The sequence below is a fragment of the Moschus berezovskii genome, chromosome 6 (genome assembly GCF_049115385.1).
Source record: "Moschus berezovskii isolate FMDL1 chromosome 6, NW_MosBer_1.0, whole genome shotgun sequence".
Classification (NCBI taxonomy): domain Eukaryota; kingdom Metazoa; phylum Chordata; class Mammalia; order Artiodactyla; family Moschidae; genus Moschus; species Moschus berezovskii.
The window spans coordinates 9,712,017-9,734,727 of record NC_142465.1 but is presented as its reverse complement, the minus strand read 5'-3'; the positions used below and the strand labels follow the sequence as shown (position 1 = coordinate 9,734,727).

The following is a 22,711-nucleotide window of genomic DNA, read 5'->3' as shown; positions in this document are numbered from 1 at the left end:
CATCGTAAAACAGACTCCATAATATGTGTTTATCCACATGCCTAGGTGGATAGCTAACAAACTAGTTACTAAGTGTCTGTGTGCAATCTAGTTAACTTTTAAAAAATGCCAGACCTATTACATTCATTTGAAACAAAGAGGGAGGCAGCACTGACCAAAGAATGCTCTATGGCACAGTACTTTATCACCCACCAAATAGACATTTTTATAAGTGTCTATAAGGAAAGGTGCTCCAAGACCTGGTTCTATGGTAGAGTATATCTGAAGGAACAAACATGCAAAGAGTAAGTTCAGGAATGCCCAGAAAGAGCAGTAAGAGAAGGGACTTGTCCTATCACTAATAACAATATATTAGAAAGCAAGCCAACAAAAAACCAGGAGTGCTGCAGTAATAGGACAGTGGATAAAGCTTGAAGAATGACAACTGGGATCAAGAGGGAAAGGCATGTTATTCAGTAAATGGTTGTGCATGCATGCTCAGTCATGTCCAGCTCTTTGCGATCCCATTAGGCCCCTCTGTTCATGGAATTTTCTGGGCAAGAATACTGGAGTGGGTTGCTATTTCCTTCTCGAGGAGATCTTCCCAACCCAGGGACCAAATCCATGTCTCTTGTGTCTCCTGCAACAGCAGGCAGATTTTTTACTACTGCGCCACCTGGGATCCCCTAGAATACCTGACTGAGTAAATGGTATAAGCAGACAACCAGCCATTTAGGATTTTTAAAAAAGAAATTCAGCAAGCTCCAACACAAAACGGTGATGTGTGTGACAGAAGAACACCAACAAATGCAGCCAAGGATATAGTTTCTTTAACGGCAGATGATGCTGAAACTTGTCTGAAAAGGCAGTACCACACAAAGCAGAATCCAGAGCAGCATGCTCCCAGGGGGAAGCGTCCCAGGTCAGCAACATATTCCCTGAGAACATACAGGGAGATGGCTACAGCACTCTCTGAGTGAGAGAAGCATGCACCCTCCTGTCCTTAGGGAGTCTCTGTGCCCTTCTGGACGCTCCCATTCTGGACACGCGACCATGTGTTTGCTGCTTACCAGGTCCAAGCAATAACTTGCTCAAAAGAGCTCTAGGACTTTCCTGAGTGGTTAATGCAAGACCAGGTAAGCTGCAGATCAATTTCCCAGGCTTCCTAGATAAGTGGCTATCAGGTCTCAGGACCAGGCCCCAGTCTGCCTAAAGACTCCTCCTCTAAGATTCCCATCTCACTCCTTACATTAGATAACTTCCAATCAGATTAAAGATTTAAATATAAGAATATCAGTAATAATAGTTCTAATGTTTTTAAAAAAAAGCTCTGAGAAAAGCATGAGTAACAACACATTTGAAAAATGGGCAAAGACTATGAAGCTAATTCAAAGAGTGCAAAACACAATGGCAAATACAAGTATGAGAAGACACTATAATTCTCAATTAATATAAATGTATTTCCAAACTAAAGGAAAAAGATAGAGAGAGAACTGGAGCACAAAATCAATTCAATGAAATCCTAGGGCACATACATGTTACCTACAAGACACGTGTTTCCCACCTGCCTTTGTGGCATTAACTCATATACACAGGTGCATTAGAAAACCAGCATGGCTCCACCACAGGCTCATGCCAGGGCTTAACTGTATGCTGATGAGCTGCACTGTGCAAATTTCAGCTGTCAGGTGTCACCGTAACAGGGTGAACTCTGAATCATGAAGCTAATTGGATTTAATTATATAATTCTGAGCTGCTCAAATTTAACTCTATAAAATGTATAGAACAATACCAAGGGTTACTGACAAGAAGAAGGAAAGAACATCTCTATGCATAACTGACTTATTTTTAAGTCCTAACCAAAACTGAACTGAACCAAAACTGATGAGCCAAATTTGAGACCTTCTTAGAACCTAGGCAGTGATGAACAAAAATCTAGGCACATTATGAGGATTTATTTAAAAGAATCAATAATGAAAGGGCAGCACAAGCATAAAACATACAAACAAGTGAGCAATGAAGGATAAAGAAAGTAATAGCCACTACAAAATTATAAAATAACTTTTTTTAAAATATATCTAATTAACAGTGCCACTCAAGACAGAATTTCTCACTAATCTATCTGATGCATCCTCTTTAAGGGAAGACTGGACAAAAATGATTTGGTAGAACATCGGAAAGATTTCACATCAATCTTTTCAGTTCGAGGCTTCTTACATAGTATGTGGTCCACTGTGGTCCCTGATCCCTGGTTAAGAGAATATGACTTTTACTTTTAAAAAACAGACCAACTTGAGACGTAAGTTCTCATGATGTTGCAGAACCACCACTGTCTCAAATTCACTTTGCTTGCTTCCAACAAATTTTACACTAGGAAAATATTCATCAGCTTCTATAAAAAGCTGATTTTCACTTCATTTCCTTCTAGCATCAATCTGTATGTATACACGTGTATGTAACAATATACATAAATCTGGCGTATTTTTTTCCTCCACAGACATTTGATAAACAAATGCCTATATGTGTATTTTTCTCCCTCTCTTAAAAAGACAAATAATTTTATTTTCAGGATAGTTTATTAAAAAGCAGAGACATTACTTTGCCAACAAAGGTCCGTCTAGTCAAGGCTATGGTTTTTCCAGTGGTCATGTATGGATGTGAGAGTTGGACTGTGAAGAAAGCTGAGCGCCAAAGAATTGATGCTTTTGAACTGTGGTGTTGGAGAAGACTCTTGAGAGTCCCTTGGACTGCAAGGAGATCCAACCAGTCCATTCTAAATGAGATCAATCCTGGGTGTTCATTGGAAGGACTGATGCTAAAGCTGAAACTGCAATACTTTGGCCACCTCATGCGAAGAGTTGACTCACTGGAAAAGACTCTGATGCTGGGAAGGATTGGGGGCAGGAGGAGAAGGGGACGACAGAGAATGAAATGGCTGGATGGCATCACCGACTCGATGGACACAAGTTTGAGTAAACTCCGGGAGTTGGTAATGGACAGGGAGGCCTGGCGTGCTGTGATTCATGGGGTCGCAAAGAGTCGGACACAACTGAGCGACTGAACTAAACTGAACTGAAGATTTACAAAACCAATGAAGAGCCCCCATATTTATTCTACATACCCAGTTTCCACTATTATTAGCATCTAACATTAGTATCGTACAATTGTTTTAATTCAATCAACATTACCATTAACTAAGGTCTAGACTTTATTCAGATGGTCTTAATTTTGAGGTAATGTCCTTTTTCTGTTCCAGGATTCCATCTAGGGTATCACATTAAAGTTGTCACGGCTCCCTAGGCTGTTCTTGGGTATGACAATTTCTCAAACTTTACTTATTCTTGATGACGTTGACGAGTATGTGTTTTGTTTTAGGGCTTTCCTCATAGCTCAGCTGATAAAGAATCCGCCTACAATGCAGGAGACCCTGGTTCAATTCCTGGGTCAAGAAGATCTGCTGGAGAAGGGATATGCTACCCACTCCAGTATTCTTGGGCTTTCCTTGTTGGCTCAGCTGGTAAAGAATCGCCTGAAATGTGGGAGACCTGGGTTTGATCCCTGGGATGGGAAGATCCCCTGGAGAAGGGGAAAAGGCTACCCACTCCAGTATTCTGGCCTTGAGAATTCCATAGACTGTATAGTCCATGGGGTTGCAAAGAGTCAGACACAACTGAGCAACTTTCACTTTCTTTCATTTTTATGTGTTTTTAAAACGTGTTAGATTTTAATGTAACCTAATTTTGTAAATTTCCTTCAGTAGTGCTATATAACCTTTATTTGCCCAAATATTTATATATCTCTATGTAGTCTGTTGGAGAAGGCAATGGCAAGCCACTCCAGTACTCTTGCCTAAAAAATCCCATGGATAGAGAAGCCTGGTAGGCTGCAGTCCGTGGGGTCACTATGGGTCGGACACGACTGAGCGATTTCACTTTCACTTTTCACTTTCATATATTGGAGAAGGAAATGGCAACCCACTCCAGTGTTCTTGCTTGGAGAATCCCAGGGATGGGGGAGCCTGGTGGGCTTCTGTCTATGGGGTCACACAGAGTCGGACACGACTGAAGTGACTTAGCAGTAGCAGTAGCATGTAGTCTGTAATCACAGTATTCATATATTTTACACTCTCCCCTTTACATTTCCTCTTAGAATGACTACTATTAAAAAGACAAGATATAACAAATGTCAGAGACGATGTGAAAAAAGGAGACCCCTGTACACTGTTGGTGGAACTGTAAACTGAAACAGTCAGTTATGGAAAATAGTATGGAGATTCCTCAAAAAATTAAGAATAGAATTACCATATGACTATACTAAGACAGACCAGGTTAATTTTGGAGGAATCTGATTGGTACTAAATTGTATCTTGTTTTCATCTGCATTTCCCTGAAGCAAACTGAAAAAAATTTATCTGAAATATCGATCCTGCTGAAAAGTCACCAAGTCAACCACTGGATGTAGCAATATAGATTTCCTGTTACTTTGATAAGGCAGGGGCACACAGCAGACCACAACTGACTAAGGAAAAGACGGAAGGCAAGAAATGACAACAGGAAGCACAGGCAACTCTGTGGAGTTCTGATACAAGGAAGGGCAAAGAAGTACTGCAGTAGGCAGGAAGGAAGTGGAATCAAAGGGAAACACAGTCTTGGTTTTCAGATTGTTTTAGGATGGGAGAAATGACTGCTAGTAGAAATGATCTGGTAGAGTCAAAAACTGATGAGGTAGAAGTATGAATAGAGAAGAGAGATGTCTTCAGTGGGCAAGAGAGGATAGAAATTATCATAAAAAAACATACACAGTACATGTATACTAAAAAGCACAGAACACTGATGAAAGAAATCAAAGAAGACCTAAATAAATAGGCAGACATACCATATTTACGGACTGGAAGACTAAAAATGGTTAAGATGTCAATTTCCCCCACACGGATAGATAAATTTAAGGCAAGTCCTATCAAAATCCCAGCAAGATGTTCTGTATGTATAGATAACACTATTCTATTAATAAAACTTAAATGCAGGGCTTCCCAGGTGGTTCAGTGGTAAAGTGGAGACACAGGAGACGCAGGTTCAGTCTCTGAGTTGGGAAGATTCCCTGGAGGAGGAAATGGCAACCCACTCCAGTATTCTTGCCAGGAAAATCCCATGGATAGAGGAGCCTGGCGGGCTACAGTCTATGGGGTCACAGCGAGTCGGACACAACTGAGTGCACACACAAAATTTATATGGAAAGGCAACTAAAACAGCTAAAATAATTTCAAAAATAAAAAAAGGTATTGTACAAAGCAGCAGTCTGTTCAAGACCTAGTACATACTCCAACAATCAAGACAGTGTAGCACTGGGTGAGAGACAGACGCACAGATCAATGAAATAGAATCCAGAACCCAGAAGTGAAAACATACAGATATGCTCTCCTGATTTCTGACAGCAACATAAAAGCAATTCAATGGAGGGATTATAAGCTTTTCAATAAATGGTGCTAGAGCAGCTGGACATTTATGGGGGGGTGGGGGATGTTCAACCTAATTTTCACATTTCATACAAAAAAAATTCAAAATTGATCCTGAACTTAAACATAAATGTTACAAGTAAAGCCATTAACTGTTTAAAAAAGAAAAAAAAAAAAACTCTTGGATCTATTGCTAGGCAAAGAGATCTTAAACTTGACATCAAAAGCACAATCCATAAATGGAAAAACTTATAAACTGAAATTAATCAAAATTTAAATATATATATGGCCTCAGAAAGACCCAGTTATGAGAATGAACAGACAAGCTGTCCTGGTTGTTCAGATGGTAAAGAATCCGCCTGCAATGCAGGAGACCCAGGTTCAATCCCTGGGTCAGGAAGATCCCCTGGAGAAGGGAATGGCAACCCACTCCTGTATTCCTGTCTGGAGAATCCCTGGTGGGCTATAGTCCACGGGGTCACAAAGAGTCGGACACAACTGAGTGACTTCCACTTTCAAGTTTAATCAAACTTTCACAAACAAGCTACAGGCTGAGAGAAAATATCTTCAAACCATAACAAAAGACTAGGGCCTAGGATATTAAAAACAAAAAAACAAACTTCCAAAAACTCAACAGTAAAACAAGTTTTTAAAAACTGGAAAAGGACACTGTTATGGGCTGAACTGTGCCCCTCCCAAATCCATCTGCTTAAGCCCTAACTGGTCAAGTTTAAATGACGTCATCAAGGTGGGCCCTAATCCAGTGTGCCTGGCCTCCTTAGTGTCAGTCGCTTGGTCGTACCCGACTCTGCGGCACCATGGACTGTAGGCTCCTCTGTCCATGATCCCATGGACATGCCAGGCTCCTCTGCCCATGAGATTCTCCAGGGAGGATACTGGAATGGGTATTTCCTACTCCAGGGAGAAAATCTGGACATGCCGACACCAGAGATACGTATACACACAGAAACAGACACGCTGGGGACACAGCAAGATGGCTGCCATCTGCTAAGCAGAGTGACACCTCAGAAGAAACCACACCTGCCAACCTTGTTTTTGGATTCCTTGCTTCCAGAACTAAATAAGTGAGAAAATAAATTTCCATTATTTAAGACATTTCATATGTGATGTTTTGTTACCACAGCTCTAGCAAACTAACACAGACACAAAGAAACATTTAACCCAGGAAGATACAGATGGCAAATAAGCACATGAAAACAAAGTCAGCATCATTAGCTGTTGCTGCTGCTGCTGCTAAGTCACTTCAGTCGTGTCCGACTCTGTGTGACCCCATAGACAGAAGCCCACCAGGCTCCCCCGTCCCTGGGATTCTCCAGGCAAGAACACTGGAGTGGGTTGCCATTTCCTTCTCCATTAGCTGTTAGGGAAACGTAAATTAATAACATAATGACTTACCATCACATACCTATTAAAATGGGCTAAAATTAAAAAGTGACAACACCAAATGCTGGAAAGGAGGCAGAGAGATCAGATTACTCATACACCACTGAGTTGGTTGGAATGTAAAACGTACAGCCGCTCCAGAAAACAGTCTGATAGTTTTTTTTAAATTTTAACATATAACTATCATATGAGCCAGGAACAGTACTCTTAGGTATTTGTCCTAGAGAAATGAAAAACTTACGTTTACACAGGATCTTTACACAAATACTTAAAGCAGCTTTTATTTATAATAACCCCAAACTGGAAACAATGCAGATGTATATCCACACACTACCCAGTAATAATAAGGAATGAACTACTGATATATGCTAAAACCTGGATCAATCTCCAAACTGTTATGCTAAATGAAAAAGCATAAGGATACATACATACTCACAGGGATACACCTGTGATTTCATTTAAAAAGCATTCTTAAAATTACAAAATTATATAAATGGGAGAATATATTGGTATGGCATACAAAGGCATTATGAAAGATCTTTCTGGTGATAAAAATATCCTGTAACTTCACTGATTCAATATCAATCTCTCGGACGTGGTATTATAATTTTGCAAGGTGTTACCATTTGAAAAACCTAGATAAAGGGTACACAGGATCTTTCTACATTTTTTCTTGCAACGACATGTGAATCTATAATTATGTCCATATAAAAATGTTTTAATTCAAAGAAAATCATTAACATAAAACATTTAAAATGTGTAATTTATAAATACAATATGCCTCAATAAAAATAGCTATGTGGTTAAAAAAATAGCTTTAAAAGATATAAATTAAAAGTTATGACCAACCTAGATAGCATATTAAAAAGCAGAGACATTACTTTGCCAACCAAGGTCCGTCTAGTCAAGGCTATGGTTTTTCCAGTGGTCATGTATGGATGTGAAAGTTGGACTGTGAAGAAAGCTGATCGCCGAAGAATTGATGCTTTTGAAGTGTGGTGCTGGAGAAGACTCTTGAGAGTCCCTTGGAATGCAAGGAGATTCAACCAGTCCATTCTAAAGGAGATCAGTCCTGGGTGTTCATTGGAAGGACTGATGCTAAAGCTGAAGCTCCAATACTTTGGCCACCTCATGCGACGAGCTGACTCACTGGAAAAGACTCTGATGCTGGGAGGGATTGGGGGCAGGAGGAGAAGGGGACGACAGAGAATGAGATGGCTGGATGGCATCACCGACTCTGTGGACATGAGTTTGAGTGAACTCCGGGAGTTGGTGATGGACAGGGAGGCCTGGCGTGCTGTGATTCATGGGGTCGCAAAGAGTTGGACACGACTGAGCGACTGAACTGAACTGAAAACAAAAACAAAAACTATACAGACCAGTGTTGTCCCATAGAACTTTCTGCAATTACTGATATATTCTATATTTCTGTGCTATCTATAATAGTAGTCACTAGCCACACGTGGCTAATAAAACACTGAAAATGTGACTAATATAACTGAACGGCTCAAATTTTTATTTTAATCAGTTTAAATAGCCACACCCATTGGTGGCTACCAGACTGGATAAGGCAGATCCAGACATTATAAAGAATGGGAAGATCATTATGTGCTAAGATAAAACTATGGCAAAAGTATATTCAGAAAAAGGATAAATTTTATAACACTGTATGATACCACTACAGTTGCCCGGGTAGCGCAGTGGTAAAGAATCCATCTGCCAATGCAGGAGATGTAAGAGTCACAGGTACAGAGTCAGGAAGATCCCCAGAGGAAGAAACGGCAACCCACTTCAGTATTCTTGCCTGGGAAATCCTACAGTCAAAGGAGCTGGGTGGGCTACAGTCCATGGGGTTGCAGAGCTGGATTCCACTTAGCAACTAAACAACAACATTCAATTATCCTCAGGAAAAAGGAGACAAGTAAGGAAAAAACAAGTATTTTATCAAGTGTTAAATCAAAAGTGAAACTTCCTTAGAAAATAATGCCTACATTTTATTCATGATCATAAAAATTGCAGAAATATGAATGAAGATTAATGCATATTTGTAATTACAGTGAAGGGAGATAAAATCTCCAAGGTAGAAACAGATTCAACAACGGTGAACAATTCTCTCTCTCATAATCTTGAACAGCAGAAAGAAAGGGAAGACTGTAAAACAAGTAACAGCTAACTCTGTGCCAACTGCTATTCTAAACTTTACTAAGAGGTAGGATTCCTCAGAATCAAAGATGCTGTTGTCTGTAAGATGTACACTGTTGTTCGCTGTTCAGTCGTTAAGTCATGTCTGACTCTGCCACCCAATGGACTGCAACATACCAGGCTGCCCTGTGCTTCACCATCTCCCGGACTTTGCTCAAACACATGTCCACTGAGTTGATGATGCCATCCAACCATCTCAATTCTGTTACCTCCTTCTCTTTCCGTCAATCTTTCCCAGAATCAGGGTCTTTTCCAATGGTTTGGCTATTCAATCAGAGGGCCAAAATACTGGAGCTTCAGCTTCAGCATCAGTCCTTTCAATGAATATTCAGGACTGGTTTCCTTTAGGATGGACTGGTTGGATATCCTTGCTGTCCGAGGGACTCTCAAGAGTCTTCTCCAACACCACAGTTCGAAAGCATCAATTCTTCGGCGTTCAACCTTCTTTATGGCCCAACTCTCACATCTGTACTGGAAAAACCAGTTTTGACTAGACGGATCTTTGTCGGCAAAGTAATGTCTCTGCTTTTTAATACACTGTCTAGTTTTGTCATCAGAGAAGGCAATGGCAAGCCACTCCAGTACTCTTGCCTAGAAAATCCCATGGATGGAGGAGCCTGGTAGGCTGCAGTCCATGGGGTCGCTAAGGGTCGGACACGACTGAGCGACTTCACTTTCACTTTTCACTTTCCACTTTCACACATTGGAGAAGGAAATGGCAACCCACTCCAGTGTTCTTGCCTGGAGAATCCCAGGGACGGGGGAGCCTGGTGGGCTTCCGTCTATGGGGTCACACAGAGTCAGACACGACTGAAGTGACTTAGCAGCAGCAGCAGCAGCAGTTTTGTCATAGTTTTTCTTCCAAGGAGCAAGCGTCTTTAAACATCATAGATGTGATCCCCATCTGCAGTGATTTTGGAGACCAAGAAAATAATATCCACCACTGTTTCCACTGTTTCCCCATCTATTTGCCATGAAGTGAAGGCACCGGATGCCATGATCTTAAGTCTCTGAATGTTGAGTTTTAAGCCAGCTTTTTCACTCTCCTCTTTCACCTTCATCAAGAAGCTCTTTAATCCCTCTTTGCTTTTTGCCACTAGGGCAGCATTATCTGCATATCTGAGGTTGATATTTCTCCCAGAAATCTTGATTCCAGCTTGTGATGCACACAAAAGATGCACATGGTACTGTAGTACTTAATACTGAAAAAAAAATCTATGTGTTAAGTAGATCCACACAGTTCAAGCCCATGTGTTCAAGGATCAACTGTACATGACATTAAGATAAAGGGATAACTATGGGGACAGCAAAAAGATCAGAGGTTGCCAGAGTTAGCAGAGAGGGATGAGTAGGCAGAACACAAAGCATTTTTAGGGTAATGAACTATTCTGTATGATACTGTAACAGTAGATACATGTCATTATTCATTTGTTAAAACCCAGAGGAGAACCGGAAGTAAAGTACAGATTTTGGATGATCATGATGTGTCAATGCAGGTCCACTGACTGTAACAAACATGCCACCTCCAATGCAAGTTGTTGACACCTGGTATATGGGAATTCTCTGTACTTTCTACTCAATGTTGCTGCGAACCTCAAACTATTCTAAAAATGAATCTATTAAAAATATTTTTTATAGCATCGAGCACATTTGCCGTCACAGCCAGCACATTTGCCGTCACAGTCAATCAACTCTGTATCATCACTATCATAAGCTGCTGCTGTTGCTGCTAAGTCACTTCAGTCGTGTCTGACTCTGTGTGACCCCAAAGATGGAAGCCCACCAGGCTCCCCCATCCCTGGGAGTCTCCAGGCAAGAACACTGGAGTGGGTTGCCATTTCCTTCTCCAATGTGTGAAAGTGAAGTCGCTCAGTCGTGTCCAACCCTTAGCGACCCCACGGACTGCAGCCTACCAGGCTCCTCCATCCATGGGAGTTTCTAGGCAAGAGTACTGGAGTGGCTTGCCATTGCCTTCTCCATCATAAGCTGCTACACAATACCAAAGGGCAACTGAACTGAAGCAGCCTGAACCTGAATTCAAATTCCATTCTGCTACTTACCACCAAGTCACCCTCTCTATGCCTCAATCCTCTCCTCTGTAAAAGATGTACTTAAAAAGGTGTAGGAATTAAATGAATGAACACAGATGCAAAACTGCTTAGGACACTGGCTAGCTCATAGTTATAATTTGACAACTGTTAGCAATTACATTTGTGATTATCAGAAGACTGAGGCGGCAACATGAAAAGCACACAATGCAATGCCTTATACCTTAAACCTCAAATCAGCATCCCTCTTCCTTCTTGCGCAAAAAAAGAAAACCAAGTAATAAAACTTTTTCCACATATCAAGTGTGTATCAAAGAGGGGAGGATAAAGTATGGGATTGTTTATAGTATCACCTCTGAAAGTTTTTCAAAACATACATACCACAAACCCAAATACTAAATTAGAAACTTTGAAATGTGTATACGGAAGCATATGTATTCTAACAAAGTTCTCCATAAGGTTCTAATACACACACACACACACACACACACACCCCTACACACACACACACACCACACTCTCTCTCTCTTATCGTACCCAATCCATCTCCCAGGCAGATGGGAGATGAAGTTACTGCATACCAGCAGTGAATTGGGTTTAATGCACTGAAATATGTATTTTAACATAAATTTCTTGGAGTTCTTACACATCATCTATATCGGGGCTGGGAAATAGAGCCTAGAATTCAAATCTGGCCCAGCACCTAAGTTTATATATAAAGTTTTATTGAAACACAGCACACTCATTCATTCCCATATTGCCTACAACTGCTTCCATACGATCACCACTGAGATGAGTTGCTGCTCCAGAGACTACACGGTCCACAAACTTGAAAATACTTTCTATCTGGCCTTTACAGAGAACGTTTCCCAACTGTAGTCTGGATTATTCATGCAGAATGCTATCCAGTAACTCAACTAGAACATTTACCGTTAACAATGAGTGCAGTGTAATTACAGAGTCCCAAGGTACGTAAAAAACTAGAAGACTGGAACAAAGCAAATAAACAGTTCTTCACATTAAGAGTACAGAGCACAGAAACAGTTTCCCTGGAGCATTCCTTCTTTAGGGAAACTGTTCCTCCTCCAATTCCAAGCAAGACATCTTGGCCAAGTTTAGGCTCTCCCCCATGGTCATAGTAGGGGGCACATAAACTAAATCAGGAGGACCTGATTCCACTTTCCAGTGTGGAATGAGGAAAGACATGCAGTCCCTCTCTAATGGTTAGTTGAGATTTTAGATATAATGCGGGCATCCATGTCCCCAGTGCAGAGAATAAAGACGCTACTGTGCATAAGGAGAAAATGGAGCTGAAAGGCAGAGATGAGACGAGCGAGAAGACTGTCCTGGTGACACTCTCGGCTCAGGTTCCAGTCATCCTTGAGCCAGCGACACTGCTGGAATCCCAAGGTGGGCTATGTGAATGAGGAAATTCCCTTTTTTGCCCAAGGAGATTTTTAAAAGGCTGGTGACGTTTGCACCTCCAAGGATGCTAACTAACACGACAAGCAACTTCTTCAGTCACAGAACGGTTTCTTCATTCGATCATTCACTCATCCATTCATTCATTTTAATGAGAATGAGAAAAGTTCTGGTCACCAATTTCGTTCCTCCTCCATTAAATCTCTCATAAATTAATAGATGCTCATAATTAGAAAGTTATTCTAGAAAACTGAACAAGAGTACAGTAACTTCGCAATCATTAGTTATTATTTCTCAGTTGATTGTTCCTAGTATAAAACACAGAGAAACAAACGTTAAGTTATCTGACATACATACAAAAAACCCTTCAGGTATACTCAGCCCTACTGTTTCCATCTCCCTCAACAATAACTGTCGACCATCAGAAAGATGTGCCTAAGACACTATAATATTCTGATTTATCAAAGAAAGAGTCTATCATATTTAATATGTATTAACCCTAAAAAGTCAAAGTAATTCATTTGGCAAATCTTCAACAACTGAGACAAAAACAAAATATATTTTGTTAACCCTCTTTAATTCAGGAAATTAAGTTGTTCATAATATCTCACAGAAAGCTCAAGTTTCACTCTACTTTCAAATTAGCTGCCTATAGCTCTATTTTAAGGAGAATTTAACGGAAGGTATCATCCTACAAATGTATAATTACTGCACTGGGTTAAAATTTTACCTACATATTTTGTAAATACAATACTGCCTTCAATCAATTTTTTAAATTCCACAGTTTAAACTATTTGATATTTCATTCTTAAATTACCTATCTGTAACAGAATCTAATCATAAAATAACATTAGAAATAGATGATGCTTTGAAAGAGAATTTCACATAACCTTCATATTGAAATAACATCTTTAAGGATTACGTGTCTGTTGGGAGTTCTGTTAAAGGCACACTACATCAAGACACCTTAACTGACTGACCAACCCTAAGACACCCTTAAAGATACTCACTAGAGGAAAGGAGGTCCACAATGCATTTAAAATTCTAACAAAATACACACACACAGGTGTACCTTCATCTATCCAGAGGGACCTGAAGGCCGCCAATTCATCTTTTGTTATTTTATAATGACTTACTCTGTGGCCTATCAAAGCATGAAGACCATACTTGGCTTTTCAATAAACACTCCTAGATCAAAGCACACATCTTTAAGAAAATTGTTGTTGTTTAGTCACTAAGTCATGTCCAGCTCTTTTGTGACCCCATGGACTACAGCCCACCACGCTCCTCTGTCCATGGAATTTCCCAGCAAGAATGCTGGAGTGGGTTGCCATTTCCTTTTACAGGGGATCTTCTCAACCCAGGGATTGAAGCCCATGTCTCCTGCTTGGCAGGCGGATTCTTTACCACTGAGCCACCTGGGAAGCCCTTGGTATTGGTTTAGCTGCTAAGTCATGTCCAACTCTGTCAGCCCATGGACTGTAGTCTGCCAGGCTCCTCTGTCCATGGGATTTTCCAGGCAAGAATATTGGAATGGGTTGCCATTTCCTTCTCCAGGGGATCTTCCCAACCCAGGGATCAAACCCAGGACCCCTATATTGCAGGCAGATTCTTTACCAACTGAGCTATGAGAGAATGGGAAGCCCTTAAGAAAATTAAATAGTGCGAAAAAAGGTCTATAATAAAAAGCTGCTGGCCCATACTCTCTTCAAATCCCAGACAACCAATTTCCGTTATCTCAGATACTAGTCAGTTGCTCAATATCTAAGATATGTATACTACTCTTCCTGAGATATTACTAACTTATCACAACATTAACAGCTGACATGCACTGAGTTACTAAGTGCCAGACACAGAACTTTATATTTGTTTTCTCATTTAATCTTCACAGCAGCTTCATGATGTAAGGGCTATTATGTCCCCATCTTAGTCTGGGAAACTGGAACACAGTACTCTGGAACTTGCCCAGAGTCACATGGGTAGTAAGTGGAAAACTAGGATTTGAACTGAAGCACCTGCAACCTGCACACTCCTATATTTACCCACTGAACAGTCCACTCTTCATACAAATTTTTGAGATAAGTCTCACAAATTAAATAAAAACAGTGATCCAAACAGTAAGATGGCACTTCTCACAATCAAATGTAATTTTTTTGTTCTACAGATCAGTAATTCTCAATTTTGGCTTTGCCACAGTTCATGAGGTCACCAATTAATTGCATTTTCATTTTACATATATTCACTCAGTGGTTACTATGCTTAAGGTATAGTATTTTTAAATCTAAATTACAAGTATATGGCCTATGGCTGAATTTTTGCTGAATAAAAAAAGGGATCAGATCCTAAATGACTGACAGAAAGACCTGTTTGAAGGGAAAGGTGTGCCAGTAATCTATTAGAAAAAGAAAAGCAATTTTCAGTACTTCAGTTTAATACGCTAAACAAAGAAAAAACAAGACATGAATATACACAAATGTAATGTGAAGCAAAAAAAGTTAGCATTAAAAAAAATGAGGCACTAGAGAAAAGGCAGTAATAGAAGTTTTGAAGTTGAGGGAAAAAAAAGGAAGCAATCAAGAGATGAAAGTTCTATTAACCTAGGCAATCCAGTTCAAAGCTGTAAGTCAGCTCTTGCTGAAACAGAGAGCCCTTATAATAATACTCTGACTGAAGGGAGTATCATGGCCTCATTATATGAAAGAGCAGGGATGGCTTACTGAGGATGTACCAGCAAGTAAAATGGAAGGCTGGTGACAGACAACAAGTCAGTTGGATCTAGAGACCAACATATGGTATCCATCTCTCTGCTTAAGTATTACTTCTAACCATTCTAGATAATGGGAATCCAACCTTACTAACTGGTTACACTTCTCCTTTCAGCACTTAGTTGGTTTCAGCTATCTTCCCAACTAGGTTGTTAACTTCTGGACAGCAGAAGCTATTTATTCCATTTTCACCCATAAAACCTAGCACAGTGCTATGCATCTAGCAGAGAGATGATCAAGCCTATCAACCTTGAAAAATCACAACATATATCAGAACATTAAAAGTTTGATGAAATCTGAAGACAGCATCTAGTCTAGCCTCTTTCTCTTAAAAACAAAGAAACAAAGTATAATTTAAATGTCCACTAGCCTAAAGTAGAAGAGCTGGGATTAGCACGCTGATCCCCTGATAATCAGTTTATCTTTTTCCAAATAGCCTCTAATTTTTCCCATCAAAATAAAAGTCTACCTCATCAGAAAACGAAAGTCAACAGCATCAGTACTCACCTTACATCAGGGCCCAGGGCCCTTTAGATTTGGTTGGCAGTCTATGTACCTAGGTCTGCGATGACTGCTTTCTAAACATTATTCTACTTAATACTCACAAGGACTCTAAGACGTAGGTACTATTAACCTAATTTCACAAAAGCGTAAAATGTAATTTGACCATAAGGACAGTAAGAGGCAGAATCTAGATTTTCCATTTGTCACTAGTCTTGGCTCTTAACCAGTATACTATACTGTTTCACATTGACTTTATCACCAATATCCTGAAGTCTCAAGATAAACAAATAATTAAATGACTTACTAAACGAATGGATTATTTAATTAACTGAAAAGCAAGGTTCTCTCACAGCAAATACTTCTAAAAAGGAGGGTTCATTGTTCATCTAGTTACATAATCCCCTTAAGAAAGGGTTTAACAGTGAGCAGTCCGCATACTAACAGATTTAAGGAATAGATAATGTCTTTACCTCACAAATGATCTATTCAACAAATAGTGAGAAACAATTTTTGTGACACCGCTAAATTTGAACATAAAAAGTAAAATAAACTTGTTCTGGTAAGATCCTATTCCATTAAATTAAAATCCAAACAAGTTTCTAAACCATTTATCAAAATCAAAATAAATATATACCACCACTCTCCTTCTGACTGGAGAAAGGAGAAACATTAACTGAGCACCTACCATGTGCCTAAAGTTCAACAAAACTGGATCCCTTAAAGCCAAATGAATTAGGCAGCATTTCCATTTTCTGATGAACAAACTGAGGTTTTAAGAGGTTAAGAACCTGTCTCAGGTCATCTGGCTAATTACTACAAATCCAGAATTGGAACCCAAGTTTGTCTAGCCAAAAGTCTATGTTAAGCAAGTTAAAGGTACTATTATCTTATTTGCTCATCAAAGCAAATAAAGGTTTGCTCAGTTTCTTTCCAAGGAAGAACGAAGACACTACTTACTTTAACAACAAAAGAGGATACTTTATCTCACTTAAACCTTATTATAGCTTATTAAAATTATTACTTCATCCCATTATTAAAAATCATGAAGCTAAAACTCAGAGAAGCAGCTTGCCCAAGAACACACACAGAATTATCCCAGGTCTATTGTTTAGTCCCTAAGTCATGTCCAACTCTTTATAACCCCATGAACTGCAGCATGCCAAGCTTCCCTGTCCTTCACTATCTCCCTGAGTTTGCTCAGACTCATGTCCACTGAGTGGGTGATGCCATTCCACCACCTCACCCTCTGTCGCCCTCTTCTTCTTTTGCCTTCAATCTTTCCCAGCATCAGGGTCTTTTCCAGTGTGTTGGCTCTTCGCAAACCAGGTGTGAATGCAAAACTAACCACAGGAAAAATGCAGAAAGACCACAGCTCTGGTATTAACAGTTATGAGCTTAAGACTCAAAATATCTAAACTAAGTGAACCCCCTGTTTGTCAAGTAAAAAGGAATGGTAACTGTCATGTATTTCAACTTTCACTTTCACTGATGAGGAAGTTGATTTTCTAGTTAAGAGTCTATTAAATGGTAACCTGAAGCCTGGTCTCTGAATTTCAAGTCTATAGGTCATTCCATTACACCACGCAATCTCTGGATTTGTCGCCTGTTGAAATTATTCCTAAAGTACCAAACAATGAACTACTTCACAAAGCAAAAGTTGATGAAGAGAGAAGAGTTATGTTAAAATACAGAGAATCAGTATTTATGTATTTAAAAACAGTTTCACAGGAATAAGTGATTAGGAATACTCCTTAGCAACACTTTCAGTGCATCTTCTGAAAACTTTATCTAATTTCTTGATACAGTTTTATGGCCTGAAGCGTGAACTAAAAGTGGGATGTTGCCAATGCCAATTCTAAGAATTTTTTTTACCATTTGGTCAAAAAAGAACGTTTAGTTTTATTGTACAGCTCTGTGTGTTAGAAATCCAGAGTAGCCTTTCCACTGAGAGTGGCCCAGGTATACGCCTAAGGAACTGTCCCACTGTTTTTGATATAAGTCAAAGTGACAAATGAGGTGACAAGTACTAGGATACAACATGGTTAAGTGCTTGTATTTATATTTTACTAAGTAATATAAGCATGCTATGGGCTTCCCTCCTGGCTCAGTGGTAAAGAATTCACCTGCCGATGCAGGAGGTGGGTCCGATCTCTGGGTGGGAGAAGATCCCCTGGAGAATGGAATGGCAACCCACTCCAGTATTCTTGCCTGGAGCATCCCATGATCAGAGGAGACTGGCGGTCTACAGTACAAGGGGATGCAAAGAAGTTTGTACCGGACTTAACCACTAAACAACAAACAATAAACAGGGTATAATCTCAACGGCAGAAATAAACAGAATCATTCTAATGCATGATAACCAGAGACTTCCATGTTCGTTCACCCTACCACAACACAGACATTGTCTTCATCCCTTAAGCTCATAAAAAGTATACGAGTTTTTCAGGAAGCTTTGCGGCTGCGCTCCGCACATCACTGTGGATCATTTAAAACCGGAATGCATCAAGAATCGCTCCCAGGCCTGAATGAGCACTACCTCAGCAATAAACTAAGAAGCAAACACGTACAGAATGCTACTGATCCTGGAGCGGAGCACTGTTTACTTACGGGGAAGATACTCATGTGATGGGAAAACGTGTTGCACTATCCTCTTCTGGCTCCTGCCCCCCGAAAAAACAAGCTACTTTGACAAGCTGCTGTGAGCGTGGGTCTATTCCCGAAAGTTTCGACCTCTCTTTTTAACCGTTTAAGGATAAACGCTGAAATACGGACATCCGACACAAGGTGCCCCGAGGTGCTGCCCATGGCATTTCAGGAAGGGCATCACTTTGGCCAAGAAACTGTGTTCGTACCGTACACACCTCCAGAGAGCCAAACGGGAAGAACAGACACGGTCGTCCACTCTGGTGAAGGGAAACTGAAGAAATCAAGACCAAACGCGCTTCCTTCTCCCCCACCCCCGCGGGGAGGCTTGAGCAGAACCGGGAGCTCAAGCTGCGGTTCCAAACCGGTACCAGGCCCCCGGCGCCCCCGGGCCGGCGGGCAGCGCGGCGACAGGGGCGGCCCGTCAACACCTCTCCTGTGTCCCCCAGGCGCGGCCAGGGACGGCGCCGCAGAGCCCGCCACGCCGGGCCCGCCCCGCTATCTCCCCGCCGTTATCCGCGCTCAGCCCGCCCGGGCCTGGAGCCGCCGGCCCGCCCGCCCCGACTGCGGCGCGCTCCGCGGCCCCGCACACGCGGGCCGCCGCCCAGCCGCGCGGCCGGGGCCGCAGGGCCGGGGCAGCGCGGGCCGAGGGCTGCGCTCGCCGCCGTCCCTCACCTCTGGATGGAGAAGGGGCACGCAGCCCGCTTCGCTCTCGTACTCGTCCGGGCCGTCCGCCATCTTGGTGTTAAATCCCTCCTCCCGCTGCATGCCGGGAGAGAGCGTTTCACCCGCGCGGGGCTCGGGCGAGGCGGAGGGCGAGCGCGAGGGCGAGCGCGAGCCCCGCCGGAGGCGACGCGGCCGCCGCCGCCCCTCCCCCGCGCCGCCCCTCTGCCCCCCCGGAGCGCGCGGGGCTCTGCGCGTGCGCGCGTGTCCGCCGGCCCGCGCGGGAGCGCGCTCTGCGGCACTGCGCCGGGGCCGGCGGCCCGAGGCTCCGGGCGTGGGCGCCGCCGCGCGGGGGCGGGCCCTGGCCTCCCGCAGCCGCGCGCCTCCGGCTGCCGTGGGGATCCGGCCGCCCCGCAAGCCGGCAGCCCGGTCCTTCACGTGGGCGACCTCGCGGCGGCGCAGCCACGAGGGCAGGGCTCCGGAGACGCGCCGCCGGGACTCGGGGGCCCTGGCTGTCGGGACAGCCCACGCCAGCAAATCCCCCGTCCCGATCCGAGACCCCGGGACCCGCCCTCAGCGACCTGCGGTGCAGCCATCACCCCGCTCCAGTACTAGCTTTGGGACGCTCAGGCTTGAATCCAGATGTGCATCGCCCCGGGAAACAGAAAGACGCACCCCTTCCTCCGCCCTCGAAAAGACCGTCCGGCGGTTTATGCCTCCGGGGGCACACCCCGGGAAACACGGATAAAGCTTGGGATTTCTTCCTGAAGAAGCCTTTTTAAAATGATCCCAAACTGCCCTCACTCGTCTTGAATTACGAATAACCACATTTAAAATGAACGCCCTCAAAACCCGCACGCCCCCATCTGCTACATTTTAATGTAATCCAGGAATTCAAAACTGAAGTTATTTAGATTGAATTCGCTGCAATGCGAACCAGAGAAAATGATTAAAGACATTTTTAAACGGATATTAGGGCTCCATGGTGGGTAGCGGGGATTGGGTTTTAGAAATGTGCTGATGGCTCTGTTATAGAAAGTATTTATTTATTAGCTATTAAACATCGAAAATCTAAACTGCTCAGAGAACAATTTAGCAAGAAGCATTATTTCGTAGGGATCCTGATACTAACCTGTTTTGTGTTAAAGCCAAATCAGGAAGAAGCCTGCAATCCGACAGTATCAGATTTATTTGTAATCAGGAGGGAGGGCACTCCAGAGGAAGCTTGGATACCGCTCAGAAAGGTAGGAGAAAGCATCTTCTGTGAGGTTTAGGTTCCCGCCAGAGGAGGTCTGTAGGGTCTGGGTGAGCGGGGATCGGTTCTGGATTGGACGCTGTTTCTGAGGCGGGATTTGGAAAAGAGGGGTAACCGGGGATTGGATGCTGTCCGTGGGAGAGGGCGGCTCAGTAATTGGGTAGTCTAGTAATAAAAGAAAAAAGCAAAGTGTGTCTGGGCATCATTGGCAAGAGAAAAGTATCGCTCAGAGCGGGGTGAATACGGCATTTTACAGAGGCTGCATGGCTGGGGGAAAAAATAACATCTCTGTTAACTTTGTGGCTGGTTTTATCAGTGTCTGTTCTCCCAGCACAGTTGCTTTTTCTCATTTTGGTCTGAGCTGATTTTCATTCTTTTGGTCCTGGCCCAAACCAAGAATTTTGGTTCTGACTCCTACACCCATTATGCAGAGTTAAGCAGAATTAGGGTTCTGCTTTTGGTGCTCCAAACTGCTTTCAGAGCACATTTTAACATGGACAGAAATAATTTTTGCTACAACACTTCAGTTTTCATCTTGTCCCATTGGTGTAGATAAGACCGAATTAGAGAACTAAAGGGAGTATGTGGAATTTGACATGTGTTTAACTTAGGGATGAGGTGTGGTTACTGACCAGAATCCTTGGACCCTTTAATCAATTGAAATTGATAAGAGGCCAGGCTTCAGGCAAAGCTTTATTGGGACCCACAGCAAGAGGAAGTGAATTCAAGTAACAAGTGCCCTTGCTTGCTCTCCCAGGAGGTCAGGCTGGCTCCTTAAATGGAGTAAGTGTTGGGTGATTGGTGGGATGGGCTGGGGGCTGGGGGATTTAGATGGTCTGCTCGCCCCCTTGGTGGTACTGTCTGTAGGGATGATACAGAATACTCTGCTCCCCAAAATGGCAGTTGGTTTCTGGCCTGTTTGTGTCTTATTCTCGACAGTTCCCTTCGCTGCACGTATAGTTAATTTTAGTCCCTTATGGTTTCTCTGTCTGCTGCTTGAGGAGACTTTTGTCCAGGTACAAATGCAAGCAATCTGGTAGAGAGCCCCAGGTCCTCAGTGCTAATGGTGCTCTGATTCATTATGCTGGACCCCTGCCAGGTTTCCTGTTCAGGAGGATATTAAAAGAGCAAACTTATGTGAGGGCTTCCCTCGTGGCTCAGATGGTAAAGAATCTGCCTGCAACACAGGAGATGTGAGTTCGATTCCTGAATCTGGAAGATCCCCTGGAGAAGGAAATGACAACCCACTCCAGTATTCTTGCCTGGGGAATTCCATGGACAGAGGAGCCTGGCGGGCTACAGTCCACGGGGTCCCAAAGAGTCGGATGCAACTGAGCAACTAACACACACACACACACACACACAAGGACTTTCATTAGGACAGTCTGGATGCGTGGTAACTTACAGGCCTAGACTGTAACCGAGCTGCTTTCATAATGCTACACACACACACACACACACACACACACACACACACACACACTCTTTCATGAGGACAGTCTGGATGCGTGGTAACTTACAGGCCTAGACTGTAACCGAGCTGTTTTCATAATGCTACACACACACACACTCTTTCATGAGGACAGTCTGGATGTGTGGTAACTTACAGGCCTAGACTGTAACCAAGCTGCTTTCATAATGCTACACACACACACACTTTCATGAGGACAGTCTGGATGCATGGTAACTTACAGGCCTAGACTGTGACCAAGCTGCTTTCATAATGCTCCCTGGCAGTGCTGCCCCTGACCTCTTCCCCAAGCTCCTGGCCCATCACTGCAGAGACGTATCCTTATTAGTTTATGTCCCCTAAGGTATCAGATCAGGCTTGCAGGGTGGCTCAGCAGTAAAGAATCCGCCTGCAATGCAGGAGCCTCAGGAGATGCCGGTTCGATCCCTGGGTAGCAAAGATCCCCTGGAGGAGGGCATGGCAACGCACTCCAGTATTCTTGCCTGGAGAATCCCATGGACAGAGGAGCCTGGCGGACTGCAGTCCACAGGGTCACCAAAGAGTCAGACACAACTGAAGAAACTTAGCACACATGCACGCAAGGTATTAGATCAGCAACCGGGGGCTCCTCTCTCATTGACTTATTTATACCTAAGAATCAAACTCAGTTGGAAATTGAACTAAAGTTGGTTCAGCTGATTTATATTATTTAGGAAACATTCTTCTAGCCAGATTTCCCAGGCTAGTCAGATCGCTTGGGTTTAAATCCTATTTCTGTCGTCTTTACTTTCTTACCTACATATCTGAGTCCAGTTTCATTTCTACTCTTAGTTTCTATTTGAGGACAGAGTATTTCTTCTTCTGTTTACTTTTCCTTTCCTTGAGGAAATGGTGGTGGAGACAAAAGCCCTGTTGAGGCAAGAT

The 22,711-nt window shown here is 42.7% G+C and overlaps 1 protein-coding gene across 2 annotated transcripts in view; it reads right to left on the bottom strand.

The window, feature by feature from the left end:
* The window catches only part of ZDHHC17 (zDHHC palmitoyltransferase 17), a 108,729-nt gene extending 89,429 nt beyond the window's left edge, over positions 1 to 19,300 (bottom strand). For both annotated transcript variants that reach the window (XM_055396613.2, XM_055396612.2), the window contains exon 1: positions 19,095 to 19,300. In XM_055396613.2, coding sequence (XP_055252588.1) covers positions 19,095 to 19,187 — 93 coding nt within the window. In that variant the 5' untranslated portion in view covers positions 19,188 to 19,300. The remainder of the gene's footprint in view (positions 1 to 19,094) is intronic.
* Between the last annotated feature and the right edge of the window lie 3,411 nt (positions 19,301 to 22,711).